A 26,867-nucleotide genomic window follows, 5' to 3' on the forward strand; every position below is an offset into this window, starting at 1 on the left:
TCATTGTACTAATGGCTACATTTAAATTGCTTAAGAGAAATCTAAAAATTGTTTTTGTAAATGAAACATTATATAAATTATAACAAAAATATACAGAATATGTACTAATGTAAGTATAAGTAATATATACTTATATACATAATAATATATAATTGGATACATGTTAAAATTATCAGCATATTAAAATAAGAGAAATGTTAAGGGATTAGTAAGTTTTGTATTTTGTAACTATTAATTAAATATCAATAATATTTTTAATAGTGTGAGATTTACATCTAATGGTGTGAGATTATTCACTTTACTTTATAATTAAGTGCTGATCAAATTTTTAAAAAAATAATGGCCCCAAACTTTTTTTTAAAGTAATTTATTTTAAAATTATTTATTTCAAAAAGTTAAATTAATAATAAAAGCAAATATATAAATGATTTTACTATTTCGAAAACTTGAATACATATATTATTATAATTATATATTAAATTTATACAAAATCAAATTAATAAGCATTTATATACTAGTATGTAGAATGTAATAAATAGTGTAATACATTTATACGTACAAAAACGGAATAAGTAGTATAAGGTTGATGTCGCAATTGATGTCAAATAATGCGACAAAAGAAAAATCTAGAAAATAAGTTTGACATAATGAAGAGACAGGGACAGTTTTGTTTAATGTGGTTGAATTAATTAAGGATTAGAAAAAAAGAGAAAAGAAATGGAGTGGGTGTTTTCATGTGGCAATGGTAACTTGCCAGACGATCACGTACCTTTGGCTTATGACAAGAGATTAAAGTGAAGGGGGGTAATTTGGGTGGAGAGTAAAGCATACGAATGAATGAAAATTGAAAAAGGTGAAAGGAGAGTGAGATAGATAGATACCTTTTGTAGCTGTTGCGTGTGAAAAGCAGAAAATTGGTTGAAATGTAAAAAAAGTAGTATCACATTTCCTAGGCGCGTGAGGGTCCCTCTTAAACCCTTCAATGACTTACGCCTCGTGTGCTCTACCTCCCTAAACCTGCGTGGGACATGTTCCCCCCTTCAAACCCCCTTTTTTATTTACAGTTTTAAAATCTCTGCGGTAAGTTAATAATTTATAGAAAAAAAATTATATATGCCTTTTCCTAGGAAGTATTATTTAAAATTTCATCATTCTAATATTATTTTTTTAATAACTTTATTAAGGAAGTATTATTTAAAAAAAGATTTAATTAATTTGTACTCTAAAAATATATTTAACAATATAATAATAAAATTTTTTAAATATATTTAATACATTAAAAATATAAAAATAATGTTTTTATAATATACTTAGTCTATATACTGAGGCACAAATTATACTCAGTACAACTAATTAATAATTACTAAAGAACAAAACAGAGAGAGAGAGAGAGAGAGAAAAAAAACTAAAAAGGCAGTCAATCCAAGAGCTCACTCAGTCCTGAGTATCTCTCTCCTATCATCATCTCTCTCTTTCCAAAAAGGTGTTCTCTTTTCCTCTATTATGGTAGTATCGAATTTATTAGCCCCTTGAATTTAATAGAAAAATCTACGCGAAAATATTTATTTAAAAGGTTATATAATTTAGCAATAATCTTACCCTGTGTGAATACCATTTCCGCAAATTTGACTCGGAGAAAAGTTGTTTAACTTTTTTTCTTTTTGAAACGGACTTTATAAACTCAATAAATAATTGTTATATTCACTCTATTATAAAAAAAACTATCAATTAATAATCAGTATCACGTACATAAATTAAATTGACTGTATAAAATAAAAAAATTATAGGAAAATAATATTTTTCATTTTTAATCATGCTAAATACATTAAAATAAAAATATTTACTTTTCATATTCTGGACGAATATTCTAATTATTTTAAGGAAAATGCAGAGGAGATTGGTCTATTCCGAAAGCATTTTATTTTTCCAGAAATCTTCGCAAGAGATAGTACTTTCACCCAACCATCAATTCTCCGTTTACTAGAAATTCTCTCCACTTCTGTCTCCTTCTCTCTAATTCTCTTTCTCTTGCCACAATAAAGTTAACCAATTCTTTTTCCCCCTCTCTTGTTTTTTTATCTGCGGTACAAACATAACAATATAATAACATATAGTAGTTAAAAAATATAATTTTTTTATTTTTTTATATTAATATTTTTTTAATAATTATACATATTTTTTTATCTAAATTAATAATAAATATATGTTTATATGAATATTAAAATATTTGGTGTATGATATAGAAAAGTTATAGGCGAAATTGAATGCATATAATATTTGTAGAAAAAAGAAGTTAGCTTGGGGAATGAAAAAGGTTAAAAGTAGCTTTTATATTCACCACCTGCCTCCATCTATGGACCTTTACCCATTTATTCTGAGGGCTTATTCGTTCTTGTATTGAGATGGATAGAGATATGCGAGAGATATAGAGAGAGAAAAAGGAATGGAGAAGATGTTGTTGTGAAGAAGGAGGAGGAGGAGCAAGGGATCTGATATTTTGGTTTGAACGGGGAAGCAATAGCAAAAGGAAAGTAGTAGTAGATAGATAGGGGTATTACTTTGTTGAATTTTGTTTGTGTTTGTAAAAAGCTTGTTTTGATTGTTTAGCCAAAGGCAAGGCAACCCGCAAATCCTAATTTGTCAATACTCTCAAGTGTTCTTTCTTTCTTTCTTATCCCCCTCTCCTCTCCACACACTAATTTCGTTTTCTCTACAACTTGTGGGGCTCCTTCCTCTCTTCCTTCTTCCTTCTTCCCATAATATCCTTTCCTTACCCCAATTCAATTTTGAGCTGGAGACTTACAATCATCATCATCATCATAGATTTCCGAAATGAGAGCCGGATTGAGCACCATCCAGCAGACCTTAACTCCCGAGGCGGCAAGCGTCCTCAACCACTCCATCGCCGAGGCCGGCCGACGCAACCATGGCCAGACAACGCCGCTGCACGTGGCCGCCACGCTCCTAGCCTCGCCCTCGGGATTCCTGCGTCAGGCCTGCATAAAGTCTCACCCGAATTCATCGCACCCTCTTCAGTGCAGGGCACTCGAGCTCTGCTTCAGCGTTGCTCTCGAGCGCTTGCCCACTTCCCAGACCACAAACCCCTCCTCTGAGCCACCAATCTCCAACGCACTCATGGCGGCGCTGAAGCGAGCACAGGCGCACCAGCGCCGGGGCTACCCGGAGCAGCAGCAGCAGCCGCTCCTCGCCGTCAAAGTCGAGCTTGAGCAGCTCATCATATCCATCCTCGACGACCCAAGCGTCAGCAGAGTCATGCGCGAAGCAAGCTTCTCCAGCCCCGCCGTGAAAGCCACAATCGAACAGTCCCTCAATTCCGCGTCTCCGGCGGTCAATTCCAGTCCAATCGCTCTTGGATTCCGCCCCTCTCCCGTGGCTCCTTCAGCGGCTCCGGCGGGGAGGAGCCTTTACTTGAACCCAAGGCTGCAGCAAGCGGGTGCCGGTACCGGTTCCGGTGTTCAATTGGGGGTGCCGCAGCAGAAGGGGGAGGAGGTGAAGAGGGTTTTGGATATATTGATGAGGAAGAAAAAGAGGAACCCGATCTTGGTGGGTGAGTCGGAGCCAGAGGCAACGGTGAGGGAGGTTCTGAGGAAGATTGAGAGCAAGGAGCTGGGAGAAGGTACGCTCGGGATTGTTGGGTTGAATACGCACGTGATTCATTTGGAGAAGGAGCTTCCCGCCGAGAGGGCGCAGATTCCGGCGAGGTTGAAGGAGTTGGGGGATATGATTGAGGCCCGGATTGGGTCGACGGGCTCTGGAGGCGTTTTTGTGAATTTAGGTGACTTGAAGTGGCTGGTGGAGCAGCCTGTTGGGTTCGGAGCTGTTGGTGGTGGTCACGTGCAGCAGGCGAATGTTGCGGAGGCGGGGCGTGCTGCTGTGGCGGAGATGGGGAGGCTGGTGGCGAAGTTCGGTGAGGGCGGCTCCGGAAGGCTGTGGTTATTGGGCACTGCTACCTGTGAGACATACTTGAGGTGCCAGGTTTATCATCCTTCCATGGAGAATGATTGGGATCTTCAGGCTGTTCCTATTACCAGCAGAGCCCCCCTCCCTGGAATGTTCCCTAGGTATTCTTCTCTTTCTTCTTCTACAAACACTTTTTCTGTGATCTTCCATGTTAGCTATAAGATCAAGTGAGATAGTTAGCCTCAGTGTCTCGTGTTTTTACGGAATTATTCTTTTTATGGAATCAATTTGGGCTTAAAATTTACAGAATCTTATTGGATATGCTAATGCTGTTATACTTAGCATTCTATTTTTAGTGTAACATATACATTTGATGTCCCTGTACCCCTTGACAATGTTCAACACAGCAGGATATTCAGCTCTTTTATGGCCCCTCTTTGCACAGTTAACTTGATTAGGCTTTCAAACATGGTTATTCGTTCCCGCATTTCATGCTCTGCTATGGTGTAATCATATATATTTTATTTTCTTGTAACTAGGCTTGGGACCAACGGTATCCTTGGTACCTCAATCGAATCCTTGTCCCCGTTGAAGCCCTTCCCAACTACGGCAATTGCTCCACCCAGGCGCGCCTCTGAGAACACAGAACCCACAGGAATATCGGGTTGTTGCCCACAATGCATCCAGAGCTATGAACAGGAACTAGCAGATATGTTAAAGGACAATGAGAAACTGGATGCCGAATCCAAATCAGAGGCAGCTCGACCATCGCTTCCCCAGTGGTTGCAGAAGGCTAAAACTAATAATGATAATGCTAAAGTCATCGACCAATCTCAGGTAAATTTCTTATCTTTTTTTTTTTTTTGAGCTTATTTACTTCCCAATGACTTTGGTTAGCTGAATGTGAAATATAAATGTTTTCCTTTGTATTTTAATAGTGCAACGGCCAAGAAATGAATGTGAAAAAGAGGACACAGGAATTGCAGAAGAAATGGCAGGATGCTTGCTTGAGTCTACATCCCAAATTTCATCAGCAAAGTTTGAGTACAGAGAGAATTGTTCCCACTCCTTTTTCTATGAGAGGCCTATGCAATATGAACTTGTTGGGTGCCCAACTTCAGCCCAAGATACCACTCAACAAGAATCTCGGAAGCTCCTTGCAACTGAACCCAAATCCTGTGCCCATTCAGCCACCAGAACCAGCAGTCAGACAGCAGCCGAGTCTTGTCACAACAGAGCTCGTCCTTGGGCAAACTAAGAAATCAGATACCAGTACAGAAGAAACTCACAAAGAGCGCATTAATGACTTCTTGAACTGCATGTCTTCCGAGACACGAGACAAGTTTGATGAATTAAAGAGCAAGAAACTACTCGATGCTGACTCTTTCAAGAGGATCCTCAAGGGTTTGACAGAAAAAGTGTGGTGGCAGCAGGATGCAGCTTCTGCAGTTGCCACCACCGTGACCCAGTGTAAATTAGGCAACGGTAAAAGGCGCCAAGTCGGAGACAAGGGTGATATGTGGTTGCTGTTCTTGGGTCCCGACAGAGTAGGCAAGAAGAAGATGGCAGTAGCACTTTCCGAGCTGGTATCTTCCTCCAATCCAATTGTAATCTCTCTTGCCCAACGGCGTGGAGATGGAGACTCCGATGTCCATCTCCGTGGGAAAACAGCACTCGATCGAATTGCAGAGGCCATTAGAAGGAATCCGCAGTCTGTCATCATGCTCGAAGACATCGATGAAGCCAACGCCCTCCTTCGAGGGAGCATAAAACGGGCCATGGAGCAAGGTAGATTCCCGGATTCCCACGGCCGTGAAATTAGCCTTGGAAACGTCATGTTTTTCCTCACTGCCAATTGGTTGCCAGAGGACCTTAGGTACCTGTCCAACGGCACCCCACTTGACGAAGAAAAGCTTACAAATTTAGCCAGAGGGGGTTGGCAACTTCGTCTTTCAGTAGCTAAGAGAGCCTCAAAGCGGAGACCGAGTTGGTTATCTGAAGAAGACAGGTCCTTGAAGCCTCGTAAGGAAACAAATTTGAATTTAGGTCTATCATTTGATCTCAATGAAGCTGCTGATACAGAGGAAGACAGAGGAGACGGGTCGCTCAATTCTAGTGACCTGACAGTGGACCATGAAGACAACCATGTCCTCCACAATGCAGGATTACAGACACCCTCCGCCTCTGTACCCCGTGAGCTGTTGGATTCCGTGGATGATGCCATTGTGTTTAAACCATTGAATTTCGACCTTCTTCGAGCCAGTTTCTCTGCCTCCATCTCGAAAAGGTTTTCCACCATTGCCGGAAATGGGATTGCAATTGAAGTACAAGAGGGGGCTCTGGAGAAGATTGCGAGTGGGGTGTGGCTAGGCCAAACCAACATTACCGAATGGATGGAGAAAGTGTTGGTTCCCAGCTTCCACCAGCTGAAGAAAACCTTAAATTCTAGCGCTAATGACCATGAGTCTTCGCTGGTGGTGAGGCTCGAAGACGACGGCTACTCTGATCGTCAGAGCTCCGAGGAGTGGCTGCCTGCTGCTGTGAGAGTGGTAGCAGAAGAGTATTAAGACAGGGAGGGGGGCAGGATTGGTAAATATCCGTCTGCTTTTGGTTACAGGAATGTAAATAGACCACTTTGGCGGCGAAAAGACAGAGACCGTTAGTAGATGAACCAACAAAAACCGTTAAAAGTGGAGATGGGTGTCGACTTTTTTCCCTCTTAGAAAAAAGATTATTTAATTTTTGCGTTACAAACTTTATAATTTTTTTTTTGTAAGCATAGGTATATTTATTAATTAAAAGGAGAATGATGATATTAATAAAATGGGAGCATTCCTATATTGTTCTGTCCTTTCCTCAGCTTTTCTTGTCCAATACACAGTGCTAAATAAATAGTGTCAGAGTTCAGTTGTGTTGTCTGCACTGCTACACCTTTTTTTCTTTAACAGTATCAAAAGGTTTTTAATACTGAAATAAAAATTTTTAAATTATTAAGAAAAAGAAAACTCTTCAATGCATAATGATTTCTCTATTCTTAAAAAAAAAAAGGTACATGAGACCTGAGGGAAGGGTCTGTGGTTGAGTTCTGATAGGAACGAAGGGAATGGAGTCATCTAGTATTTTGATGGCAGAAAATGTTACTTAAGAACGAAATTATGGGAATGGGAAACAATTTTAAAGGCACAAGAAACATATTATTATTATACTTGAAAAGGAAATTATTAAAGCATGAATATAAAGATGGTAGTACTAATATAAGGTAATTTGAATTTCGAGTAGCGTAGAAACGGGGCATGGCATGGCATGGCTACAATATAATGAATGTTTTGGTGAAGGTGAAGAATATATGTTCCTAGCTAGGTAGAGGTGTGGGTGGGTCGTTGTCACCTTTTTGGTGGCCTGATTTAAAAGAAAAAAGCTAATATGTGATATGATCGATATGATGATAGAAAGAAAAGCATTTGCACACATACACACTGGTGACAACCACCACCTGAAGTCCTGAATTCTGAATGCAATCCTGTTTTCAACGCTACTCAACAAGGGGCCGCCCCATCACTCATCATCACTCAATGCACTAACATGTTGACTCCTCCATCCACCATATACATACATACATACATACATTCAAAGTCTTCTACCCTGCTGCACGTGTTCTCATTTATCTCCCTCCCCCACTCCATTATGTTACGTCCTTTTTACTTCCCATCACATTATGCTACTCTTCTACTTATTTTGCCCTACATATAGAAATTTTCGCCAAACTATATTAATATCTATCTTATACAAATTTAAGTCACAAGAAAAATGAACTTAACGCATGGCCTACCTACACATTATAATTATTGTTAGACTCCTTTTTAATAATTGTGGAAATAACATTGCTCGTTTTTTCATGCATATCATGTATGTCATCTTGGCTTTTTCTAAGCATAATCATTCTAACAACTCATTATGAATAGCTTTTCTCTCTCTCTCAATGTTTTGTGAATTTTGTCTTTGCATTATTATTCGTTGTGGGACAATCTATTTTGTACTTCTGCCAATATAATAATATGTAAGGAATTAATAGGATGACAAAATTTTACGGAAATAAAAAGAAGAGGAAAGGATGTCGTGTATGAATAACAATGTCTTCTTTATAAAGCAATAATATATCACCGGAAACAAACTGATAATAAAGGACACATAATAAGCCAACTAATTATTTTTTATTTAAGGGTAATAAATTACTAGTGCAGTGCACTTAATTATTTGAGAAATCTAATTACGGCATTTCACCTATGAAAAAAGTAAAAGAAAGCAGAACAAAAAAATGATGAATGTTCGTTCCATAATTGCATGGGACAATTGGATAGCAAGTTGGTGCAATGAATTAATTTTAGCCATTTTAGTCAAAAAGAAAAACTACTTTATGCATTCTTTTAAGCTTTATACGGCGGTTGATTCCGATCCTTAGTCTAATTTTATATTTAGCTCTATGAAACTACAAAATTAAATTTGAAGTATCCAACGTAACAATATAAAAGGTAAAAAATGACTTGTAATCTCGTAATTTCGGAGTGTAAAAAATGTCATTTCATTGTAAAGCAGAAAATTTCCCATATACACTTGGGTGGGTTTCGTTGCATGTGTCGGTATATGTCCTCTTCTGACAACAAATGTTGGGTTTGGAATCTGAATTCGAAATTATGGTTGTGGATACATTCATCGAAGATAAACATATTTGGTGTATACCATAGACGTCTGGATGAATGTTAATAATCTTATCTATACTCCCCTAAAACACGTATTTAGATTATAGGGTTTATAGAATAAATGATATCAATTAAAACATAGGTGGAAACTCAAGTACAGTCGACTTCACGTAAAGTTGATAGTTAAGAGCTGTTAGATAATTTAACTGATTTAACTAAATTTTTATTTAACAACTCTCAACTATCAATTTTACGTAAAATCAACTGCATTTGAATTTTCACCTTAAAACATATATTTTGAGGCACACTTCGTCGTCTACTTATGACCACACATGTGTTCTCATTTATTAGCACCGTTGATGCACAGGTTAACAATCACGTTAAAATTAAATTCTGATATGAAATAGTTTTAATAAAAAAGCTTTATTTTATCTAAAAGTTTTCATATATATATACTATCTCTATATTTATACTAGTTATAACGGCGAGTATAAAATAATATTAAAATTATTTTTTTTATTTTGGTCATAGCAGTTTTTTAATAATATTTTTAAAATATATTGTTAAATAATAAAAATATTTTAATTTTAACCATATTTTTTAAAATATTATACCACCGTAATCAGAAAAATATAAATCTACTAAAATGATATATATGTTTGTATTTTAAAACAATATATCTTCATATTTAAAAGGAAGCAAGGCCGGCAGGTTACGTGCGCACTATATATAATATAGAGCACAAAATATTCCTACTTTTTACAAATAAACTAGACCATAAAAATGTGTTTAATCGGTTGGCCCTTATTATTGTAACCCTAATTTATGTTGTACTAGGTTGGGCACAGATTACACGTGACGTCTTTTTCTTTCAAAAATAGTATAGAATAGTTGAAATCAGAATGAGATGAATCTAGAAAGAATTTTTTAATTATTTATCAAAAGATGATGAATAATGTGAAAGTACATATACTTGGATGGTCATACATACATGCATACATACGATCATGATGCAATGGTAAAAGACAGGATTGAGATTAAAGAATGAGAGAGAAGAGAATAATATGTGATATTTAAGTGAAAAGAAAGCAAGAGTTGGGTTTGTCGAGATTGAGAAGAGAAAAAGGCACCGTGGTGTCGTGTTCTGCCAAGCTTTACAACTTTATACAAAAATCTTGTCGTATTGCTATTGTCGTATCGGCCACTTTAGAATGAGAAAAAAAGTCCTCAACGACTCTCTCTTTCTATTTTATTATTGTCCCTTCTTTTGTTCGCTACATATAAATTTTCTTGTCCTTAATCCCCTCATCATTTCATTCTTCTTAATTATATTCTTAGCTACACCTCCTTAGCTTCATCCAACTACTATCTGTCCTTTCTACTAAGTTTATTCTTACACTAAATTATTTCATTTTCTTATTATTCGTATGAATAAGAAATTAAACATAGTTTATTTGACTCTTAGATAATAAACAACAAAAAAAAATTTAAGGATATTGTAGTTATTTTTTATAAAAAATAATATTAATATAGATTATTTCAAGATTTGATTCATTATATTTTTGGTCAAATTAGTTTATTTGGTCTAATTTTGACAAAATAACAAAATTTAATCGATATATGTTAAATTTTAATTACTAAAAAATATATTTAAAAAAAGATATTTTAAACATTTTTATTTAAATGACTCCCTAACAAAAAATACCACAAATCAAGTCTAGAGATTATGATCCATTACTTATAGCTCAACCATCAAAACCTATAAATGACAATTCAAACACACGTCAACATATTTTTTTAACATATTTTACTTCTTATTACTTCTGATAAATACGAATATCTGTTACAAACGAATAATCAGAACTAATTAAAAAAAAAGGTCATAGAATGATATGCATAATTTACTTAAAGAATAGGCCAATAAAGGTAACTATTTAAAACACGTTCACTTGCAATTTATACTCTATAAAATTCAAAATTTTAAATATAAAAAGGTACATTATTTATTTTGAATATACACTATATTTATCTCCCTCTTATTTATTTTGGAGTGCTTTTGTAGATATTTACTGTCGCCAATTCTTTTGAAATCGATCTATAATTCTTTTATCTCAGACGACGAAGACGAGCTTAACCCTAAGCAGAATGAGTTATACCTTCACAAAACTCACCATGCAAGAATAACTTGCATATGTGACTCAATTATAAACCCCATGATCATGTTTCTTATAAAATTTGATAAACTAAAAGAAGAAAAAGTGAATCACTTTTAAAACTTAGTAATGTATACAAAAGCAGCTTAAAAAAAGTAGGTGGCCTGGTAAAGCTAACCCAATGGTGTTGTTATTGAATTGCGAATTACAACTTTCTGCATGTCTATCTAAATTCGATCCGTTCATCGCGCACGCTTCTGCAAAAAGGAGCAACAATAAACCAAACTATCCTTCTAAGTTCAAAAAAGATTCATTCACTTTTATATAGATTATATTTGAATTAGAATACCGGAATCCGAGGTATACGCGGGTTCATATATAAGTCTATTTATATAAACCAACGCCAATTCATTAATCTAATGAAAGAAAAATAGACGCAATTAAGTATATTATTTATATATAGTCGTCATGCATGAGTGACATTATGCTCTTTATTTTGTGTAGACAGTTAGAACTGTTAGAGAACATGATATATATATATATATATATATATATATATATATATATATATATATATATATATATATATATATATATATATATATCGACTATGTTACATGCATATACAACAAAATCAACCGTTAAAATTAATTATTAATATAAAATATAAATACATATTAAAAATAAATTAAATTACACATGTATTTATACATAAATACATTACTAACTAATTTTAGTTGTTAATTTTAATATATAAATAGAATTTTTGATATATATGTGTATAAAATTTTTAACATATCTTCTCATAAATAAAGGATTAATTACTTAGTTATCTTCTATAACTTATTTAATAATTATAAGAGTGTTATGCGTTTTTGCATTCTTCCGGTATAAAACGAAAGGCAGAGTTATGAAGACTATTGCGAAAATGAATAGAATGAGGTTACGAGGCAAGGTTGTTTTAACAGGAGAAGCTAAGTATCGACGTACGAATGAAGTGAAGAATACGCAGAGACATCATAAGACAAATGACGTTCAGAATACTATCAAGTTTCAACCTCAACATGAAGAGAGCCAAAGGGTTGCAGGGAGACATGTGAAAGAGTTGAGGAAAGAGGAAAATAAAGGAGACCCGCACGACAATGGGTGGACGAAGAAGATGGAAGTACCTGTGGCAAAAGAGAATCTAGACTGGTTACAGAGGAGTCTAATAGGCGAAACGACAAAGGCTATTGACTATAAGTATTTAAAGACTAAAATCGGTAAGAATTTGCCTCAAGTGGTGGAAGTACGAGAACTAGGAGCGTACAAAGCATTCCTGACTTTTGATAGTATTTTCAGTGCTGAAGAAGCCTACACGTTCAAAATGAACAATCTCCTTAAGTTTTTTGATAGTGTGTGGAGATGGGATGAAGAGGAGCATAGCAAAACTCGAAGGGTATGGCTAGAGCGATTCGGTGTTCCCTTGTATACGTGATTAACAGAGATGTTCAAGATGATAAGAAGTCAATGGAGAGAAGTGGTTGGATGTGACAAAGCCATGGAATCATGCCTCTCATTCAGTGTGGCACGGGTACAAATTGACACTTGTATTATGGACATAATTAACGAGTGGATTCACATCACAATTGGTACTAGTGGATTTGACGTTCTAGTTAAAGAGGATGGCCACGAGAGTTTTAGATTGCAGTGTAAGCTTGAGGAGATAGATAAATCTTGTTCCCCAAAAGCATGCAAGATCTTAGGTGCTAGCAGTTTGATAGTGCCAGTGGTAAGCAGAGATTCGGCGGTTGAGTTGGTGATGGCGATGTCAAGGGAGGAAGAAGCTGAAAAGGATAGATTAGTAATTCCTGAAAACATATTGAATGAATAGAGTTATTGCAAATTAATTCAAATTCAAATTCCAAGGGTTACGGATGGTACTGATGTAGATGGAATTGCTGATTTTAAGGGATATTATGATTTGGTTGATAATACTGAATCATAGAAAAGGGTTAGTTGGGGATATAATAATGATGCGCTGAATAAAGGGTGCTGTTGGGGAAAAAAATTTGACCAAAACAGGCTCATTTGTTGGCCTAAGAAAACGGTGGGTGTCACATGTGCTGAAGGAAGGAGAATGGGCTGCTTTTTATTAAACAAAGGCCCATATCATGCTGAGGGGAAAACGGAAGGCAGGCTCATGCATCCGGGTCAGGTTGGGATCCATCCGGGTTGCTGCTCTACGAATGCTGTGTTGTGCGCCGCTGCTGATGACCAGGACAAAGAGGAGAACCTGGATGCTGATGGAGTGGCCAGTCCACGAAGCAAGGGAGATGGTGCACGAAATTGTGATCAATACTTTTCACAACACAAATAATCCCCGGTGATGAATCCAAAAACTTGGTGTTTAATACCATGGCATAAACACAACTTCGCACAACTAACCAGCAAGTGTACTGGGTCGTCCAAGTAATAAACCTTACGCGAGTAAGGGTCGATCCCACAGAGATTGTTGGTATGAAGCAAGCTATGGTCACCTTGTAAATCTTAGTCAGGCAGACTCAAATGGATATGAATGATGATATACGAATAAAACATAAAGATAAAGATAGAGATACTTATGTAATTCATTGGTAGGAATTTCAGATAAGCGTATGAAGATGCTTGTCCCTTCCGTCTCTCTGCTTTCCTACTGTCTTCATCCAATCCTTCTTACTCCTTTCCATGGCAAGCTTATGCAAGGGTTTCACCGTTGTCAGTGGCTACCTCCCATCCTCTCAGTGGAAATGTTCAACGCACCCTGTCACGGCACGGCTATCCATCTGTCGGTTCTCAATCAGGCCGGAATAGAATCCAGTGATTCTTTTGCGTCTGTCACTAACGCCCCACCTTCAGGAGTTTGAAGCTCGTCACAGTCATTTAATCATTGAATCCTACTCAGAATACCACAGACAAGGTTAGACCTTCCGGATTCTCTTGAATGCCGCCATCAGTTCTAGCCTATACCACGAAGACTCTGATCTCACGGAATGGCTGGCTCGGTTGTCAGGCGAGCACTCGGTTGTTAGGCAATCAACCATGCATCGTGTATCAGGAATCCAAGAGATATTCACCCAATCTAAGGTAGAACGGAGGTGGTTGTCAGGCACACGTTCATAGGTGAGAATGATGATGAGTGTCACGGATCATCACATTCATCAAGTTGAAGAACAAGTGATATCTTGGAACAAGAACAAGCGGAATTGAATAGAAGAACAATAGTAATTGCATTAATACTCGAGATACAGCAGAGCTCCACACCTTAATCTATGGTGTGTAGAAACTCCACCGTTGAAAATACATAAGAACAAGGTCTAGGCATGGCCGAATGGCCAGCCTCCCAAAGAGGGTTCAATCATAAAAACATGATCAAAAGCTCCAAATACAATAGTAAAAGGTCCTATATATAGAGAACTATTAGCCTAGGGTGTACAGAGTTGAGTAAATGACATAAAAATCCACTTCCGGGCCCACTTGGTGTGTGCTTGGGCTGAGCATTGAAGCATTTTCGTGTAGAGACTCTTCTTGGAGTTAAACGCCAGCTTTTATGCCAGTTTGGGCGTTTAACTCCCATTCTTGTGCCAGTTTGGGCGTTTAACGCTGGGAATTCTGAGGGTGACTTTGAACGCCGGTTTGGGCCATCAAATCTTGGGCAAAGTATGGACTATCATATATTTCTGGAAAGCCCAGGATGTCTACTTTCCAACGCCGTTGAGAGCGCGCCAATTGGGCTTCTGTAGCTCCAGAAAATCCGCTTCGAGTGCAGGGAGGTCAGAATCCAACAGCATCTGCAGTCCTTTTTAGTCTCTGAATCAGATTTTTGCTCAGGTCCCTCAATTTCAGCCAGAAAATACCTGAAATCACAGAAAAACACACAAACTCATAGTAAAGTCCAGAAAAGTGAATTTTAACTAAAAACTAATAAAAATATACTAAAAACTAACTAGATCATACTAAAAACATACTAAAAACAATGCCAAAAAGCGTACAAATTATCCGCTCATCAGGAGACCACTGTGACGGTGAGCAAGGACACAGCTGGGGAGATGACGGTGCCGCAGGTTTTGTGGCAGGGAACCGCACGGGCGTGCTTGAGCTAACAAGTCGCAGTCCTATGCTTGTTGAGAACTCACCGCCGGCAACGGTGGGACTCGGTCCCTCTAGTGAAGACGGGGTTGACAGAGATACCGAAGAGACTAGTTCGGTGCCTGGGAAGAAGGTTATGGGCTTCTAGGATGAGTTCCTTGAAGATGGTGAAGGTGCACTAGAGGATGGTATGACCTTGGTTGCTACGAGGATTGATGAGGGCAGTGGCAAGACTGGAGCGGGCATAGATATTGACGTTGGACAACAGGAGATCAGTAATGGAAAGGGTTCCAAAAGGGAAGAGCATATGCTCGAAAATAGCAAGGCATGGGAATTGGCTGTTGAATCCGGAGCAGTGCAGTACAACGAAGATAACGATATAATGATGATTTTATAAGAACAGAATGAAGCGTTAGCTCAAAAGAGGAGGTTAGCAAAGTAGAAAGAAAATGCACGAAGATGTAGACCGAAAAAAACTCAAAAAGGTGTGTAACGAAGTTTTAAAATGATTTTTATATCTTGAAAATTTAGAGGGTCACGGGGGGCTGAAAAGTTAAGTATGGTAAAAGAACTCAAAAAGAAACAAAAACTGAATATGTTAGGTTTGGTTGAATCTAAAATGCTAGTTGTGACTAAGTTTGATATAGTACGTATCTGAGGGAGCGATGCGGTGGGGTAGAAGTTTGTAGGATCGAAAGGCATGTCCGGGAGTCTGTTGTTAATCTGTGATGACATGCTGTTTAGAATGAATAACTGTTACAAATGAGAGAGATGGTTATGTGTTGAAGGGATCCTATTAAAAAATGAATTTTGTTGTGCTTTCTGTTTGGTTTATGGTCCTCATATATACTAGAGTGAAAAAACTTGTTGTGTGGGAGGAACTGAGCTTTATAGCTGGCTTATGTCAAGTCTCGATATGCTATGTAAGTGATTTTAATGAGGTAATACAGGTTGATAGCATCTGCAGAAGAATTTAAGAGTTAAATTCAAGATATGTAGTTAGTGGACTTACCATTGAATGATCGTAAATTTATATAGTTTAGAGACCGCTCTTGCAGTCGTATTGATAGAGTTTTAGTGAGTGTATATTGGACTGAGAAGTTTTCGGAGATTCGTTTAAAAGGGGGACCAAAACGTTTGTTAGATCACTGCACAATCATAGTTGAGAATACCATATCCAGAGGTGGTCCACATCCTTTTCAGAGTTTAGATTCCTGGTTTTACACATGAATGTTTCTTAAGAATGGTCAGAGAGGAACGAAAGAATCTTGGGGAGGTCCAGTTCACAGATAAGTTGTGGGCTCTAACGGTGCCTTTGGGGAGATGGCATAAGGATAAATTTGGTAACATGGATAAGAAAATTCAGTGCTTTGAGGAGGAGATCAGGAAGATAGATGAGATGGCTGAAAATGGAGTTTATGATGGTACAGTAGAGGCTAGAAGGAAGACTCTAGTAAGCTATTGCAAGCAGTGGTATGTGAGAAAAGAAATACAATGGAAGCAGATGTCACACTTCAGGCATGCGAAGGATATGGATAAAAACACTAGGTACTTCTATAACTTGGCATCGGCAAGATGGAGGAACAATATAATTGATGCTTTGATAATTAACGGAAGGTTGATAAGAAATCAAGCTCGGATCAAGATTGCTATTAGAGCATTTTATAAAAATTTATATCATCAGGAGAGGTCACCGGTTGTTGGATTTAGGAACGGACTGGTAAATCGGATTGATGAAGAAGAGTCGGTAGCATTGGAGAGAATACCAACAATGGAGGAGATTAGAGACGCTATTTGGGATTGTGAATCATCTAAGGCTCCAGGAAGTGATGGGTATAATATGAATTTCATTAAGAAGTGCTGGGATGAGATTGGTGCAGAGTTCATGAAGCTGTATTGGATTTCTTTCAGTCATCAAGGTTGCCTTTTGATTCCAATATTACTTGGGTGGCCCTTGCACCTAAGTACACTGGATCCTAGGAGATCAAAGACCTCCGGCCGATCAGCATGGTCGGTTGCATATACAAAGTAATATCCAAGGTGATGGTTAGAAGGATGAGATCAGTGATGCCAAGGGGAGACTCAGAGTGCATTTGTAAAGGGTCAAAAAATACATAACAGGGCACTTATTGCATGCGAAACAGTGCAATGGTTAAAGATGAGGAAGAAGAAAGTGACAATCATTAAATTAGACTTTCAGAAGGCTTATGATCGGGTAAAATGGAGTTTTGTGGATATTGTGCTGCAAAAGATGGGCTTTGGATGGAGATGGAGGGTGTAACAACCTATCACACAGAGCTTTACGCTTAAGTCGTAAAACAGAGGTGGTGTGGTATTTCGAACTCTAAGATATATATATATATATATATATATATATATATATATATATATATATATATATATATATATATATATATACACACACACACGCGTATAATAATTGAAAGAACGTAGTATACTAGGAGCCTTGAAGAATAGGTAAAATAAATCCTAAAAAATAAAGGAAAAAAGACAGATAGATCTCTGGCTTTTTAAATTTTTTACAAATATATCTATGACAAAATTTAAATACAAAAAAGTCCCTGATTTTAACAAACGGAGGACAATTTAGTCTTTTGCCTCTCATACACCAAACGAAACTGGCTGACATGGTTGAAACGGTATCCAAGTGTCCGTTACGGTGCCACGCTAGAAGGGGAATAAAGTTCGAAGGACAAATAAGTCATTGACATCATTTTGCAAATAAAGTTCGAAGGACAAATAAGTCCTTGAGAATTTAGTTCATTATGCTTCTATATATATCATATATTACTATCTAATTGAAATATACCTATATTATGTATCATATATTACTATCTAATTTAATAATCAAATGTGTCACATGACACTCTTATTAAAATTGAGATTTTTTTTTTCAAAATTAATAAACTCCTTTCCTAAATTCTCTCATCTACCTCTCTCCATTTTTCTATTTCTCTCTACTATTTTTACTCTATATATAATTATATTTTATATTAGTAATTTGACAAATCAAAATATATCATGTGATATTTTTTTACAATTAAAATATTTTAAATGTAAAAGTATACACATTAAATTATTTTAAATTTTAGATAACGAATGCTAAAATTAATTATTAATAAAAAATTAGACTTTTCATATAAAAATAATAACTAAAAATATTATTATTTAATTTTTTATCTGCAGATATCTTGGTCTTCTTAGCTAGAGACTTTTGTCAACTTACGACTTTTTTGTAAAAGTAGTTTGATTTTATAAATCTTTTGTGCCATGCATAATTTATACCGTTAGAACAAAGTGAACTATAATTTAAAAAAAAATATTCTCGTAATGTTATTATGGATAAAAATACTAGTTCTAATATAATACACAATTGCACTAATGCTAACTTAATACATGAATGATGCACAAATGAACTAATGCTAACTTGATGCATAAATGAACTGATGCTAACTAATGCCACTGGTATGATGAAAACTGAACTAATGTAATTTAACAAATTCTAATATAATACACAAATGCACTAAAACTAAACTAATGCAATTTAAGAAAAAAAGTAGAAACAGAACAAGCCCAATTTCTACAATTTTAATACAAATAATTTAAATTACATAATACAACAAGCTAGATTTCAAAATACAAGCATAATTTTATAAACTAAATTCTCATAATAGAAGCATAATAAAAGTATAATGAACTAAATTCTCAAGGACCTATTTGTCCTTCGAATTTTATTTGTAAAATGACGTCAATGACTTATTTGTCCTTCGAATTTTATTCCCCTTCCAGCGTGGCACCGTAATGGACACCTGGACACTGTTTCAGCCATGTCAGCCAGTTCTGTTTGGTGTATGAGAGGCAAATAGACGGAAAAACTAAATTATCCTCCGTTTGTTAAAGTCAGGGACTTTTTTGTATTTAAATTTTGTCAGGGATGTATTTGTAAAAAATTTAAAAAGTCAGGGACCTATTTGTCCTTTTTCCAAAAATAAAAAGCGCAATGCTCAAGAATAAGGATTACTTGCATACAAAATAACAAGCTTCTAAATCAGCCTGCGAAGCCAAGGCTAACCGGAGAATATTTACATACATAAGTAGGAAACCCATAACCCAAAATATATAAAGGTAACCTTAGTTCTCCATAAACCTCTATGAGGTGCAAAAGTAAAACATATACATGTGCATAAGGAGAGTGATATACAAGATCACATATGTAGATAAAATAAAATATAGTATCCCCAAAAGATCCACTTTGCTGCATAGAACTCTAAACGCCTAGTAAGGTGCCTCTCGACCTGCATCTGAAAAATACAAATATCCATATGGAATGAGAACAGGGTGTATGAACCAGAGAAAACGCTTTAATAAAATAATAATTTAATTACCCAGAATAGGTTAAAAAATATAGAAATAAAATAATAATTTAATTACCCAGAATAGGTTCAAAAATATAGAAATGATATTTTGAAAATATAAATGTGAAATTTGAATTTAATAGAATTTTTTGAGTTGGAAAAAGTAATTTTTTGCGAAAAATTGCATAAAAATGTGTACCAGTAATTTAGCCGGCAGTACCAGCTTAAGTCTGTCTGATACTGTGTAAGAATAATGAAAACAGTAGAAAAACTTAAGAAAATAGTTAAAGTTGAAAACCGGGCACTAATCTTAAAGGTTTTGACCCAAAATGGGCCAAATAGACCTAAAACACTAACAGGTTGGACCGGCCCCAAGTTGGACCCAAGCCCAACTTATATAAGACCTTTAATGAGGATTTACATCCTCATTTCAGCACCAAAGAGAGAGAGAGAGAAACACGATTTTCAGAGATAGGGGAGGGTGGTACTATTCATCACCATCTTCCAAAAGTCATAACTTGAGCTACGAAATTCCGATTGACAAGCCATTCACGGCCACATGAACCTCTCATCGAGATATTCGTTTATAGCTAGGCATTGTTGGTAAGAGATAAAAAATCAAGCTCCAGTTTTCTGCCCTAGATTTTGTGCATTTTTTGTTATAGTTTTTTAATAGATTTTTTTATTTTGTTTTTTTAAGGGTGATCTAGCATTGGTATATTGTTGAATTTTTCGCCTAATCTTGTTGGCTAAGTTTGAGTTTTGGTGCTTGTTGAAGTTGTCTTGGCTATTTGGAAGCATTCGGATTTGTGTTGGTGGCTTGGTTGTGATTGAAAGCTTGTGGGATCCAATTTTTGGTATTTTGGGGCATATTGGAAATCGGCTAAGGTATGGTTTCGGTTTTCTTTATGTAATATGTAATATTTTTTGACACTTAGACTAGTGAACCTTAGGATAAGATTAGGTTGGTTCTTGAAAATTGTGGATTGATGATGCATGTTGATTTTGATGAATATGATGGTTTTGATGATATTATGATGTTATTGTTAATAAATGATGTTGGGCATTGATATTGGTGTTGAATGATGTAACTTATGAGGATTGAAGATGTCATAGGATGGATGAGATTTATGAATGGTTGAATTATGTAATTAGTTAATATTGATATTTTTATTTGGAAGTTGTGAATTGTGTTGGATTTGTGATGGGAAGAGTTGGAAGAGAATGAGTGGAATAGGTGTTGAAATTAATAAAAATGATATGGAATGGTACATTGTAGTGTGTGGTAGTATTTTGTGATGGATTGGATATGTTTTGGTTTGGTTTAGTTATGGAATTTGAAAATTAGAGAACTTTGACGTTTTTGTGTAAAACTTGATTTTGGAGAACTTTGGCGGTTCATAACTTGAGCCTCAGTTTTCAGAATTGATTGGTTTTCTTCTCAAATTAAATATGATTTCAACAGCTTTAAATGATATAAAGTTTGGAGGAAACAGATTTTTGTAGAGGAGGTTATGAGCATTTAAAGTTTGGTGTTTCAAACTGAAATTCTACAGCATTTGATTTTTTTGGGTCTGATACAGCATGCGTACGTGACCATCTGCACGCGATGCGACCAACCCTTTTGGGTTTGGTATCTCTTGTACACAAGCAAGGTGTAGGCGTACGCGAGCAAAGAAAAATGCACCCACGCGTACACGTACGCGTGACCTTTTAGAAATGCACTTCCACGCGTACACGTGGCTTACGCGTACGCGTGACTCCTGTTTTGCTTAAAATGTGTTTTTCTTCACTTTTAAGGACTCTCTAGCTTTCCAACTCCCTTAACTTCTCCTTAAGACTTGTGGATAGTAGTTAGGCCCCTAAGACTAGTATAGATGGGATATACTTGAGACTAATAGATTTATATACGGGTTTTAGAAGATGATGACTTAGGCATGGTATGTCAGTTGGGTGGTTTTGTCTTGTGATCTAATAGGGAGCCGGGTTGATGATGAACTTGAGATATTGATGATGGACGATGAGATTGAAACTTGAAAATGAATCTTTATGGTTAATGGATGAGTATGAACGGAAGTGTGACAGGCACTATATCCTTGGGTTAAGTATGATCAAAACTCAGAGAGGACTGATGATCTTATTGAATGTTGAGAATGTGCCAGACACTATATCCTTGGGTTAAGTACGATAGTGTGTAGGGCTCTATATCCCTGGGATTGAATTATGATTAATAACCTTTTCTGCTGCAAGAGTGTGCCAAGCACTATATCCTTGGGTTACTCATGCGAGTGTGCCCGGCGCTATATCCGTAGGTCAATAGTGTGTAGGGCACTATATCCCTGACGTGGCAGATTCTCTGCTGTAAGAGTGTGTAGGGCACTATATCCCTAGCGTGGCAGAAAAGCTACATCCGAAAGGATGTGTTGCGTTGGCATTCATGGACCGACAAGTGATATCACGAGTCAATAGGACAGGCATTCATCATATGCATCTCTTATCTGCTTATTTGCTTTGATTACTTGCAGTTTTCCTAAATGTATAATATGCCTACTTGCTTCTTGAATTACTTGCTATACATGAATATTACCTGTGTATTACTTGTTTGCATATACTTGTGTTTGTCTGGTGTTAAGGAGGATCAGAAGGCAGTGGTGATAGGATCGCACAGAGGTTAGGTTGGCAAAGGCTGTGGGATATAACGGTGCAGTTTGGTATTAGTTAGAAATTCCCTAAGAAAGATAACCCTGTTTACTTGTTTATGGTTTAAGTTATTTATCTCGTTAAGCTTGAATATCTGATTGGTATGAAGTTCTAGGATTGCCTTCGACATTCCGGAACCTTATATCTTATATATTGGGCATTGTTACCATACTGAGAACCTCCGGTTCTCATACCATATGTTGTTGTTGTTTTTCAGACGCAAGTTGCAACCCAACTCGGTGAGTTTGTGGATGGTGACAAAGCGGAGGATCCTTTATTATCTTGTATTTTGGTTATTAGATTGTAGTTTCTCTCACTTGTGTACTTATACTCTGTTGCCTTAGAGGATTACTTTGAGAGATAAGTTCTATAATCTGTTTTAACTCAAAAACTCTGTTATATCTGTATTATGACTAGTCGGCCTAAACTTCGCGGGCTGCGGCTAGTACTCTGATGAGCGGATAATTTATACGCTTTTTGGCATTGTTTTTAGTATATTTTTAGTATGTTTTAGTTAATTTTTATTATGTTTTTATTAGTTTTTAATTAAAAATATCATTTCTGGACTTTACTATGAGTTTGTGTGTTTTTCTGTGATTTCAGGTATTTTCTGGCTGAAATTGAGAGACCTGAGCAAAAATCTGATTCAGAGGCTGAAAAAGGACTGCAGATGCTGTTGGATTCTGACCTCCCTGCACTCGAAGTGGATTTTCTGGAGCTACAGAAGCCCAATTGGCGCGCTCTTAATTGCGTTGGAAATTAGACGTCCTGAGCTTTCCATCAATATATAATAGTCCATACTTTTCCCAAGAATTGATGGCCCAAACCGGCATTCCAAATCAGCTTCAGAATTCCCAGCGTTTAACGCCGGAACTGGCACAAAAGTTGGAGTTAAACGCCCAAACTGGCACAAAAGCTAGCGTTTAACTCCAGGAAAAGTCTCTACACATGAAAGCTTCAATGCTCAGTCCAAGCACACACCAAGTGGACCCCGGAAGTGGATTTTTACGTCATTTACTCATTCTTGTAAACCCTAGGTCACTAGTTCACCATAAATAGGACTTTTTGCTATTGTATCTGTACCTTATGACACAATACACGTTTCATATTGTATTTTCTACGGCATGAGTCTCTAAACCCCATGGTTGGGGGTGAGGAGCTCTGCTGTGTCTTGATGGATTAATGCAATTACTACTGTTTTTCATTCAATCACGCTTGCTTCTATTCCAAGATATCACTTGTTCCTCAACTTGATGAATGTGATGAGCCGTGACACTCATCATCATTCCTACCTATGAACGCGTGCTTGACAACCACCTCCGTTCTACCTTAGATTGAGTGGATATCTCTTGGATTCCTTAATCAGAATCTTCGTGGTATAAGCTAGAATTGATGGCGGCATTCTTGAGAATCCGGAAGGTCTAAACCTTGTCTGTGGTATTCTGAGTAGGATTCAAGGATTGAATGACTGTGACGAGCTTCAAACTCGCGATTGTGGGGCGTTAGTGACAGACACAAAAAAATCACTGGATTCTATTCCGACATGATCGAGAACCGACAGATGAATAGCCGTGCTGTGACAAAGCGCATTGAACATTTTCATTGAGAGAACGGGACTGTAGCCATTGACAACGGTGAAACCCAACATACAGCTTGCCATGGAAGGAGCCTTGCGTGCATGAAGAAGAAGACAGTAGGAAAGTAGAGATTCAGAAGATATAGCATCTCCAAAACCTCAACCTGTTCTCTATTACTGCAAAACAAGTATTTATTTCATGTTCTTTTACTTTTAACAATTAAATCTGAGAATTATTGATATCTTGACTAAGAGTTACAAGATAACCATAGCTTGCTTCAAGCCGACAATCTCCATAGGATCGACCCTTACTCACGTAAGGTATTACTTGGACGACCCAGTGCACTTGCTGGTTAGTTGTGCGGAATTGCAAAAGTGTGATTGTGATTTCGTGCACCAAGTTTTTGGCGCCGTTGCCGGGGATTGTTCGAGTTTGGACAACTGACGGTTTATTTTGTTGCTTAGATTAGGAATATTTTAATTTTGTTGGTTTAGAGTCTTTTATTTGAGTCTAGTTTCATGTTCTAAGTTTGGTGTCTTCTTTGTGTTTTCCTTTAAATTTTCGAAAATTTGTGTTTGATTTTCTAAAAATTTTAAGTTTGGTGTCATTTTGTTGTTTTTCTCTTTCCTCATTTCAAAAATCAAATCTTTTTCAAAAAATTTTTTTTTCAATCATATCTTCTTAATTGCTAATTCCAAAATCTTTTTAATTAATTAATTAATTTAGTTTTCAATTTGCTTTGATTCTATTCTCTTTTGGTTTTCAAATTTTTATTTTATTTTTCATTCATTTTATTTTATTATTTTTGGTTACTTTAAAAAAAAACAATAATATTCACATCATCTCCCTTTCTCCATCATGGACCTAAGTGGAATTGAGCAGTCCAGAAGGACTCTGGGGTCATATGCTAACCCCATTACAGCTGCATATGGGAGTAGCATCTGTATACCTCCCATTAAAGCAAGCAGCTTTGAGCTAAATCCTCAACTCATTATCATGGTGCAGCAAAATTGCCAGTATTCCGGTCTTCCACAGAAAGAACCTACTGAGTTTCTGGCACAGTTCTTACAAATTGCTGACACAGTACATGATAAAGAAGTGGATCAGGATGTCTAAAGATTGTTACTGTTTCCATTTGCTGTAAAAGATCAAGCTAAGAGGTGGTTGAATAATCAACCCACAGCAAGCATAAAAACATGGAGACAATTATCAGACAAATTTCTGAATCAATTTTACCCTCCAAAAAGGATAACACAGCTAAGGCTAGACATCCAAGGCTTTAAACAAGAGGATAATGAATCCCTTTATAATGCCTGGAAGAGGTATAGAGGTATGCTAAGGAAATGCCCTTCTGAAATGTTTTCAGAGTGGGTACAGTTAGACATCTTCTATTATGGGCTTACAGAAAAAGCTCAGATGTCTTTAGACCACTCAGCTGGTGGATCTATACACATGAGAAAGACGATTGAAGAGGCTCAAGAGCTCATAGATACGGTTGCTAGAAATCAACATCTATACTCAAGCAGTGAGTCCTCTATAAAAAAAGAAGCCATGGCAGTAACTACTGAACCTAACCCTCAAGAACAGATGGTTGAGCTTAATTAGCAATTACTCCTGATGACAAAACAGTTAGCAGAATTTAAAGAGATGCTCCAAGAAACAAAAATTGCTAACAAGAATATAGAATCACAGTTGAATCAAACAAAACAGCAGCTATCTAAACAGATAACAGAAGAATGCCAAGCAGTTCAACTAAGGAGTGGGAAGACATTGAATAATTTAGCTCAAAGTGGCAAAAATCCAAGAAAGGAACAACTGACAGAGGATGACCAAACCACTGCCCAAAATCCCTCTGAGGATAGTAAGAGCCCAGAGAGGAATACTTCTGGCGTTCAAACACCAGAAAAAAGGGAAAAGTTGGCGTTGAACGCCCATTCCTTGCCCAGTTCTGGCGTTCAAATGCCAGAGAAGGGTGGAAAGCTGGCGTTAAATGCCCATCCTACACCCAGTCCTGGCGTTCAAACGCCAATGAGGAATCAGACACCTGAGAGTGCTGATGGTAACCCCTCTATGAAGGCTTCTGCAACCACCTCTGTAGGGAATAAACCTGCAGCAACCAAGGTTGAAGAATATAAAGCCAAGATGCCTTATCCTCAAAAACTCCGCCAAGCGGAACAGGATAAGCAATTTGCCCACTTTGCAGACTATCTCAGGACTCTTGAAATAAAGATTCCGTTTGCAGAGGCACTTGAGCAAATACCATCTTATGCTAAGTTCATGAAAGAGATATTAAGTCATAAAAAGGATTGGAGAGAAACTAAAAAGGTGTTTCTCACTGAAGAATGTAGTGTAGTCATTCTGAAAAGCTTACCAGAGAAGCTTCAAGATCCAGGAAGCTTTGTGATACCATGCACATTAGAAGGTGCTTGTACCAAGACAGCCCTATGTGACCTTGGGGCAAGTATCAACCTAATACCTGCATCCACTATCAGAAAGCTTGGGTTGACTGAAGAAGTCAAACCAACCTGGATATGTCTCCAACTTGCTGATGGCTCCATTAAATATCCATCAGGCATAATTGAGGACATGATTGTCAAGGTTGGGCCATTTGCCTTTCCAACTAACTTTGTAGTGCTGGAAATGGAGGAGCACAAGAGTGCAACTCTCATCCTAGGAAGACCCTTCCTAGCAACTGGACGAACTTTCATTGATGTACAAAAAGGGGAAGTGACCCTGAGAGTCAATGAGGATGAGTTCAAGTTGAATGCTGTCAAAGCTATGCAGCATCCAGACACATCAAATGATTGCATGAGCGCTGATATTATTGACTCTTTGGTGGAAGAGATCAATATGGCTGAGAGTCTCGAATCAGAGCTAGAGGACATCTTCAAAGATGTTCAGCCTGATGATGATTGGATTTTTGACGGCTTAGAATTTCACAAATGAATTCTCATTGCAAGTATAGTTTCTAAACCAATCACTAATCCTTTCATACAAAAAGCTGTTTGTCACTAAAACAAACCCCTAAAATTTATAAACCGAAGTATTCAAACCTCGGGTCGTTCTCCCTAGGAATTGTAATGAAGTGTCTTGTTATTGGTTGTGAGTTATTTTGGGGTTTTGATATGAAGCATGAAAGATAAATGGCAAGAAAGTAAACTAACAACTATAAAAGGCTCTTGGCAAGGTATGAAAATTAGAAGTCCTATCCTAGTTATCCTCCTCAATTGTGATGAGAATTGTTCATTGCTATCACTTAGTTAACCCTTACTAAATAAAGGAAAGTCAAGTGGATGAATTGACTTGAGCCACAAGTCCTAGCCAACTCCCAAGGAA

At 36.9% G+C, this 26,867-nt stretch overlaps 2 protein-coding genes across 2 annotated transcripts; both read left to right on the forward strand.

Annotated features, from left to right (window-relative positions):
* Window positions 1–1,443: 1,443 nt before the first annotated feature.
* LOC112698914 (protein SUPPRESSOR OF MAX2 1) lies at window positions 1,444–6,759 on the forward strand. Its single transcript, XM_025751670.3, has 3 exons — window positions 1,444–4,082; window positions 4,461–4,758; window positions 4,860–6,759. Exons 1-3 carry the CDS (start codon window positions 2,833–2,835, stop codon window positions 6,486–6,488), a joined length of 3,177 nt encoding a protein of 1,058 aa, XP_025607455.1. The 5' UTR covers window positions 1,444–2,832; the 3' UTR covers window positions 6,489–6,759.
* Window positions 6,760–16,121: 9,362 nt separating this feature from the next.
* Window positions 16,122–16,910, forward strand: LOC112751613 (uncharacterized). The gene has a single exon (XM_025800846.1). It carries the CDS (start codon window positions 16,122–16,124, stop codon window positions 16,908–16,910), a length of 789 nt encoding a protein of 262 aa, XP_025656631.1.
* Window positions 16,911–26,867: the final 9,957 nt, after the last annotated feature.

This window comes from Arachis hypogaea, chromosome 1 (assembly GCF_003086295.3).
Source record: "Arachis hypogaea cultivar Tifrunner chromosome 1, arahy.Tifrunner.gnm2.J5K5, whole genome shotgun sequence".
Taxonomy (NCBI): domain Eukaryota; kingdom Viridiplantae; phylum Streptophyta; class Magnoliopsida; order Fabales; family Fabaceae; genus Arachis; species Arachis hypogaea.